Below are 8,713 nucleotides of genomic sequence, written 5' to 3' on the forward strand. Positions count from 1 at the left end.
GAGGGATGCTAATGATACGTTTGATTACATCCTCAGACAACCAAATATGGAGCATATCAACATTCCAAGAGCCATCTTGAAGCACCTAATCCTTCGGGGTACTATCCAAGTTAAGTCTTTCATAAGTAGAAACATAGGAAAAAAGGGGCCCAACATCAGGTATCTAATTATCTCTCCAACCCTGGATTGAAGAGCCATTTTCTACCAACCACATAAGATTCTCACGAAAAATGGGTCACAACTTAGAGATAGATCTCCATAGATGAGAGCAGTTACTTTTATGAATAGAATCAGGAAGCTGATTTTTCCACCCATATTTTGAGCGAAGAACTCGAACCCATAAAGCATCCTTAAGAGAGACAAGGTTAAACCCAATTTTCATAAGAAAAGAATTATTCTGATCCTGAAGATGTCTAATCCCCAATCCTCTACAAGACCTGGGTTGACAAATGGAGTCCCAACCAACCAAAGCGGTTTTAGTATGACCAGCTGAACTTCCCCAAAAAAACTATCTAGCAATCTTCTCAATCTCATCATAGACTCCCTTAGGGACGCCAAGGACTGCATGAAATAGTTAGGAATAGTAAGAAGAACAGATTGAGCGAGAGTGACCCTACCTGTAAAGGAAAGTTTCCTAGCTTCCCAATTCTAGAGTTTGCATCTTACTTTATCCACCACAAAATTTAGAGTGCTCCTAATAACTCGTTCGTGCAGAAGGGGCACCCCCAAATATCTCCCAAGGTTGGAAACTTTTTGAAACCCAAAGAATTGACTAATCTAATCACAAACACTAGGATCCACTCCTTTAGAAAAATACATATTACTCTTCCTTGTACTAATCTTATGACCAGAAAAGTCACAAAACCGTTGAAGGATTTCCTTGAGAACTTGGGTTTGATTTATCTCTGCCTTTCCAAAAATGACGAGATCATCAGAAAAGAAGAGATGAGATAATACCGATCCCAATCTAGATAATCGAATAGGGCTCTATCTACCAGCTGCGATGTTCGATCTGATCAAGTGACTTAGCCAATCCATACAAAGGACGAAAATATAGAGCGATAGGGGACGCCCCTGCCTAACCTCTCTTATCGTCTTAAAGGACTTAGAGGGAACTCCATTCCAAAGAATCTACATGGTAGAGGAAGAAATAGCATCCATAATTACCTTCCTGATTAAATCAGGTATCTTAGCAGCACCAAGAGAAGCATCTATGAACTCCAAGCTAATCCTATCATAAGCTTTTTCCAAATCCAACTTAATAGCCATCCATTTCCTATCATCTTTCCTCCTACGCATCGAATGTATGACTTCCTGTGCAATGATGATATTATCAGAAATACTTCTACCATCAATAAAACCTGCTTGCTCTGGAGATATAAAGTTTGGAAGCACTACTTTAAATCTATTGGCATCACCTTTATCACCAACTTATACATAACGGAACACAGACTAATAGGCCGAAAATGACTGAAGTCCTCCGGATAATCTTTCTTCGAGACAAGTGTGATAAGGGTATTATTGAGAGCAACTTTAATTCTATTACCAGCAAAAATTCCTTGGACCCACTCACAAACCGCTTGTCCCACTAAATCCTATTGACTCTAGAAAAAAATGCATGGTAACCATCACTTCCTGGGGCCTTCAATAGAGCCATGTCGAACAGGGCTTTTTTAATTTTGCCATTCAAAACTGGCTTACTAAGATAATCAATTTCATTCTCCTTGAGACGAGGAAATATATTTGCAGGAAGGTTAGGCATGGGAGAAGGAGTTTCACCATACAAATTTTCAAAAAATATGGCAGCCTCACTACTGAGAACCAACTGATCTGCACACCACTCCCTATTGCTAATATGTAAGGCCATAATGCGATTCGCTTTCCTCCTTTGCAGTGTACGACTATGGAAAAAGCTGGTGTTACGATCCCCAAATTAGAGCCAATCACACCTCGCCTTCTGTCTCCATAACAGTTCCTCATGATTGAGCACACTCTCCAACTCATCTCTGATCTCCATCTCTAACTTAATTAATCTCCTAGAATTTGACTGATCCATAGGCTTTTGAATATTCCCAAGTGACTTCATAAGCTATTTTTTCCTCGTTCCTATAAAGTCATAGACGAACCTGTTCCAATCTTTAACATGTGAAGTAAATTCAGATAAAGAATCAGCCATATTACCTGAAAATCTCCACTTCTTAACAATTAGATCCTTAAAATTTGCATGCTTTGTCCATCCTCTAAGGAATCGAAATGGTCTCCCTTTTGAGGTATTAAGCTCAGGATTAGTCTTTAGGAGAATGGGCCTATGGTCCGACTTAATACGAGGAAGATGATAAACAAGTGTCTGCGAAAAAGCCAAAATCCATGCATCATTAGCAAGGGCTCGACCCAATCGCTCTTGCGTATTACCTCTTTGCCAGGTAAAAGATGGTCCAACAAAGCCTAGGTCCTGTAAATTACACGAGTCAACAAAATTACCAAAGTAATTACATCTCTTACCAATGGAACGATCACTCTTTTTATCTTTATCAGAGAGAATGGCATTGAAATCACCCAAAATTAACCATGGCAGATGATCCTGAGGTAAAACATTCAATATGTCACTCCACAAAGATCTCCTCTTAATTTTGTTAGGATTACCATACACAACAAAGAGGAAAAAAGAATTGTAAAAATTGTTCCCCTGAATGCATAGCAGCATAAACTGGGGATGATTGTGAATAATTTTAATACAGATATAATCTTTCTATTCGACCTATATGCCACCTGAAAAACCAACAGATTCAATGCGATGAGAAACATCAAAACCCAATTTACTAATAATAGAATCAGCTTTTATGCCACTAACTCCAGGTTCTAAAAGGCACACAATATCCGGATTGTGCTCTAAATTATACTCACAAAAAGCACGAATTAACTTACTACTTGCACACCCTTGGCAATTCCAAGAAAAGATTGAAATATTAGAATTCATAAAAAATAAATTAGAAAATATCAACACAAATAAAGATCTCAAAAACAACCACCAGACAGAAATAACAAAATAGAATTAAGTTGTTTTACCATCCCTGGTATTACCTGTACCAGGGTCCACTTTCTGAATATTCATAATAGATTGAGCCAGCTTGGTCATAAAGTCTCTCAAAGGAATTTTGGAAGAATTTTTAGTTTTAAAAAAATTCCCTTTTCCATGATAGACTTTATTAATTTTCCTTGTGGCCCGAAATCCCCCATCTTTTCCTCCCATTAATTTCCATATAGCTTGAATTTTGCTAGCATTGAAATCTTACAAGGAGGCCTTCCCCGTGTTTCTATTATCGGCTAAATCCTTCTCTTTAAATGAGATAGCAGTATGCTTGGTGTTATTCAAGCCTTTAGTAATATTAGCAACCGGAATTTCAATTAATTCTGGTATCGAGGCAACAGTTTTAGAAGCTGTACTAAGATCCTTAATATTATTCTCCCCCTGGTCAACAAACATAGGGCTAATGCACGAGAAATTCACAGGCATATTATTAAAATTTGAATTTTGTGAATTATGTAAATCCATGTTATCTAAAGAATTAAAATCTGAAATAAAAGGTTGCTTAGAAGAACTTCCTGGGTCACACTGTGTGGAGTCCAAAGCATTACAATTGGAGCCTTCTAGATTACTGGCCTGGATCACATTAAACAATCTTAGGTCTTCTTCCCGCTTGCCATTATTTGAGTCAATAGCTCGCAAAGCCGAGCCCACCACTGGCCTGTTAATATTTGGGTCTGCTATAATAGAATTAGACAACCCATTCTCCGGAAGAACTCCCCCCAGCCGATTCCTCTTATTAACTTTAGGGTTATCTCGAAGGATGATCTTTTGTTTCTTCCCAAAATTAGGATCTTTCAATTTCCCTTAAGAGTCAGCCCCTATTCCTTTATCTCCCTTATCCTGCTCCTTTCCCAAGTCGGATTCACCTTCCATACTAGCCAAAGCGCCAAATCTGGAACCCGAATTTCCTTTCTCCTTATTCTCTGTTCTAATAGGAACATTATTCCGAGAATTTCGCCTGCTTTTTCGTTTGGCCACCATCCATGGTCCATAAACAGTGGTATCTTCTCTTTTCTCCGACGCCACCTGATCAACATTCATCATCTGCTCCTCCGGTCTAGGTTCTGATTGCATCACAATACAGAATTCCGCAGTAGGTCCATACTTCCCACATGAAAAATAGATGGTCGACAGCGCTTCATATTCAACTTTCTGAATTCTGCCATTCACAAGGATTTGAGCAACTAAAGGTTTATCCAGATTGATGTAGGCTGCTAGTCTGGCAAACCTGCCTCTAGTCCTGCTATCAGTATTAAAGTCCAAACGAATCACTTTCCCAATGGTGTTTCCAATTACCTCGATAATTTTCTTCTTGTATAAATAACTTGGAAGTCCAGGCAGTCTAATCCATGCCAATACTAAGCTTGGGTAGGGTTGTGAGGGGCAAAACTCCTTTGTCCAGGGTTGAACTGTTAAGTATTGGCTATACACCATCCAAGGGCCCTGCGCCAGAACTTTAGTGTAATCATCGAAAGATTGGAACTTTGCCAAAAAGTAACCATTTTCGATATCCATGAGATGGAATGGCTTGGCAGTGTTCCAAAGACTGGTAATTCAATTATTAAGTGCCCCATAGCCAATGTTTCTTCCAAGTAATTTTAATATTACCGGGAGTTCCATCTCTTTAACTAAAATTTTTTGAATCCTTTCAGAGAAGTCAATGGAAGGAATACCATTAATAACAGATCTATGAATGTCTCCTTCTAAGAATTCAAGATCTTCATCTAAATTGTACTATTAAAAGAATTATATACCATTAAATTAAAATAAAGTTAACATTTACTATTTAAAAAGTATTGTCGAAACCATTTTTAAATCGAGTTTTGAAAAATGAGAATCGACTTTAAAAACGAAAACGGGAGTCGCCACCAATCTTTTTAGGTGTGATTGGATCACCTTTAAAACATTTGTTTTGAAATCATTGGTTTTGGTCTACGAAATCAAAAGAATGGGTTCGGGAGTCAGTTACGTACGAGGAAGGGGTGCTAACCCTCGTAACGCCCAAAAATTGGTACCTAATTGATTATCAAAATGTCTCTAATGTCGGAAATTAAAAATTTTAAGATGTAATCCTCTTTAAAGTATTTGAAAATTTGGGTTTACTTGTATCAAAGTATTGACTATAAGTTAGCCTTTTAGAAATCTCTATCTCAAAACAGCAAAATGCTACATCCAGTAAGTTAGGACATATCACTTTGCAATTCCAAGACAGTCACTTATATTTTGAAATCCTTTAAAAACTTTAGAAGGGTACTTGACTATTCGAACTTAAAGAGAAAAGTCGCAACCCAATAAGTTAGGGCACTACTTTTTCGAAATTTCCAAACACCAAGCATTGCCTTTATATTTTTTGAAAATTTTGGAGCCTTTTCCTTTTAAAGATGATGCGTGGAGAATTGTATTACATTATAAATCATAATAATATATTATTGTACTAGGTAGATAAAAATGAATACTATGATAAAAAGAATAATACATATAAAGCAAAAAATGCAAACAAAGATATATATATATATATAACATGTATTGAAAATGTATAAACAAAGTATACAAACATACTAAATAATATTTGCATGATATAAACAAAATATAATCGAATAATGTATGATATATAAATAGAAGAAATATAGTGTCAATGTGCATGTTCACAAAATATAACATATAATAATAATAATAATAATAATAATAATAATAATAATAATAATAATAATAATAATAATAATAACTTTTAACACATACATGATACATAAAATAAAAAAAATAAGAATGATTGATTGCTAGCAAAATATATATAATTAAAGATAAGATACTTCATAACAATTTTAAAAAGTATTTAATATATAATATGTAATATATAATAACAAGAATAAAAGAATAATAATTATGTAATAATATATTAGTTTAAAAGTATGTAAGAGATTTCATAATATAACAATATTAGTTTAAAATGAAATAATATATAGTAAATAAATAATAAAATGAAATGTGTATATAATGTGAGTTAAAAATATGATTTAATAATAATAATTTACATTTTAAAATAATATATATATATATATATATATATATATATATAAAATAATATAATTTATGCTACATGATATACATAACATATAAAAAATAATAAAAAATAAAATATAATAAAGATTATATAATAAAATGTAATATAAATATATGAGAAAAATAATAGATATAATATAAAGTAACATATAAAACAATATATATGTAAATAATTAATAAATATAATATATGTGAAAATATAATAATATATAAAAGAGATGTAAAATAATAATTTAAGGAAATAACATATATAATAAATAATAATAATATATAATCGAAAATAATACTCATAATAAAATAATTTTATAATATATAATATAAAGTGAAATTAAAATAAACAAATAATAAAATATATATATAGAATAATATAATAAATATAGGACTAAATTTGAAGTTTAACAAAATTATGGGGTAAATTTTGAAAGGAATAAAACTAGATTAAGGACCTATTTAAAACGCGCGCAAAATTAAAAGGACTCACTGGGCAAATTGCCCTATTCCCAAAATGGCGACGTTTCCCAAAATGAAATTTAACAACTGTCAGGACCAAATTAAAACTAAAATAAAATAATAGGGCCGAATCATAAAATAAGGTTTTAATTGTAAACGCAAAAAGGAGCAGAAGGACTGATTGAGCAATTAACCCAGTTATAAAAAAACGCGTGGATCCTCCCCGGGTAATCGGGTCAACATGCGGATCCTGAGGGTCTAAAACGTTGTCGTTTTGACCAGGCTATATAAGCCAAATCTTCAGCTTTAAAATCATTTAGAAACCCAGTTTCTAAAAAAAACAAAAAAAATCCTCTGAAGAGGATCCCTGGTCCTCTGAGCTCCGGCGTTTAGCCGATCAGTTCTGGTCATCAGACCTTCGCGCTGAGATCCACGCGCCGCCACCGACTCCGCCACACACGAAGGTCGGAACTTGAAAAGTTTCGCTTTTCAAGGCGATTCTCCAAGTATTCTCTCCCTCTATCTATTTATTATATTATATGCATAAACTCATGATCAAGAGAATGAAACAAAAATAAAAATATGTCACCTTTGTCTTCTGTAAAAAATCTCTGGTATATTATTGCAAAAAAGATTATGTGTACAATATTTTGGTATATCTTCCTCGTCCTTTTTTACAGATTAAAAAGAAGGCTTTATAGCCTCGACTACTACAAGTTTTGGAAAGAAATCTCCGATTTCTTTCCGTATTTGCTTCGCATGTCTGCTGTGATTTTCTTTCCTTTTCTTGCAGGTACTTGCGAAAAATCCGGCAATGGCAAAGGCTTAACGATGGTCCACTGGTGGCGTTGATCTCGGCGTGACTTGGGGCCTGGAATCATGGCCTTGACGGGGTAGCTGGAACAGCAGGACCTGAAGAGTCATGAGGCTTGGCTTCTGGAACCTTCTGTTTGCGGCGCGAGGAGAAAGAGGGCAGAAACCCTAGGGTTTCCTGCTTGGGTCTGTAGATGTTTGGGCCAATTGGGCCTCTGGAAATTTTGGGTTTGTAATGGGTAGAGGTGTTTTAGGCTACCAGTCTGTAACGGGTCCATTGCAACTGTTTGGGACTTAGTTTAGGCTGGCTAGTCTAGTAAAATTTGGCTGTTGGGTCGGTGTATTTAGGCTTTGTAAAAAAACTTTTATGGACTGTTTAAATTAAATAAATAAATATTTATTTATTTATCTATTAGTTTTTCAGTTTTAATAATCCGGGAAAATTTTGGTGATTACAAATATCATTTATTATTTAACAAAGTTAATATTTATTAAGTTTCCATAGTTCTATAAATGAAATATTTTATTTGAAAATAAACGCAATTAAAAATAATAATTTTAAACAATTTTTATATAATAAATGTTAACTCTGTTATAATATTATCTTTTTGATTTTTATTAATAATATAGGACAAAATTAATCTATTTAATAATAAAAATTAATTTAATCCTTTTTGTACTAGAGGTACCTCTAAATACTGTAACCTTGTTTAACTAAAAAGACATTATCCGTTTAGAGCAATTTGAAAGCGGTGGAGCGGTGCTATTAATAAGTCCAACTTCGTAATAAACCATGTAAAAGAATATTATGTAGAACCAAAACAAACAAGTCATCTACAAATAAAAAATCAATATGCAGTAAGGTGAAAAACCTCAAAGGAGGTGCCTATAAATAGAAGCTACGCATAAAAGCATTTGGATCACACAAAACTCTAAACAGCTTTTACCATACTAAACAAAATGTCTTCTCCAATTTCTACAAATCTTGTTCCATCTCAACATGGTAACACCTCCAAGGAAAATCGTCATTTGGCCAATTTTAAATCTAGCTTTTGGGGGGACATTTTCCTCTCTTCTTCTTCTCAAATGGTATGTTCGGCCGTATGATAATCACTTTTAATTTGTGTTTGTGTGACATTATTATTAAGATTTGATGTAAGTGCTAATATGTATTTCATACAAATGTATTCAATTTTTAAAACTATTTTCGTAATTGAAAAGACATACATTTGTTCTCATTTCAATGTGTCGGATACATGCATGTGAATAATTTAAAATTAATATAAAGCTTTACATTTGAAT

General features: G+C 33.8%; 2 protein-coding genes across 2 annotated transcripts; both read right to left on the minus strand.

Moving 5' to 3' along the window:
• Positions 1-1,933: 1,933 nt before the first annotated feature.
• LOC108472366 (uncharacterized) lies at positions 1,934-3,136 on the minus strand. The gene is made up of 4 exons (XM_017773847.1): positions 3,082-3,136; positions 2,783-2,937; positions 2,127-2,686; positions 1,934-2,036 (listed from the first exon to the last, which is right to left on the minus strand). The coding sequence occupies exons 1-4, from the start codon at positions 3,134-3,136 to the stop codon at positions 1,934-1,936; spliced, it is 873 nt and encodes a 290-aa protein (XP_017629336.1).
• A 153-nt stretch (positions 3,137-3,289) lies between these two features.
• On the minus strand, positions 3,290-4,603 carry LOC108472367 (uncharacterized). The gene is made up of 2 exons (XM_053021375.1): positions 3,955-4,603; positions 3,290-3,879 (listed from the first exon to the last, which is right to left on the minus strand). Exons 1-2 carry the CDS (start codon positions 4,601-4,603, stop codon positions 3,290-3,292), a joined length of 1,239 nt encoding a protein of 412 aa, XP_052877335.1.
• Positions 4,604-8,713: the final 4,110 nt, after the last annotated feature.

The sequence above is a fragment of the Gossypium arboreum genome, chromosome 11, assembly GCF_025698485.1.
Source record: "Gossypium arboreum isolate Shixiya-1 chromosome 11, ASM2569848v2, whole genome shotgun sequence".
Taxonomy (NCBI): Eukaryota; Viridiplantae; Streptophyta; class Magnoliopsida; order Malvales; family Malvaceae; genus Gossypium; species Gossypium arboreum.

Coding starts and splice junctions, on each gene's coding strand:
- LOC108472366 (XM_017773847.1), bottom strand. CDS start 3,136: ATGACCAAGCTGGCTCAATCTATTATGAATATTCAGAAAGTGGACCCT. Junction 2,938..3,081: donor GAAAGTGGACCCTGGTACAG/GTAATACCAGGG, acceptor GGAATTGCCAAG/GGTGTGCAAGTAGTAAGTTA. Junction 2,037..2,126: donor CATGTTAAAGATTGGAACAG/GTTCGTCTATGA, acceptor GTCAAATTCTAG/GAGATTAATTAAGTTAGAGA.
- LOC108472367 (XM_053021375.1), bottom strand. CDS start 4,603: ATGGATATCGAAAATGGTTACTTTTTGGCAAAGTTCCAATCTTTCGAT. Junction 3,880..3,954: donor CGCTTTGGCTAGTATGGAAG/GTGAATCCGACT, acceptor GGAAATTGAAAG/ATCCTAATTTTGGGAAGAAA.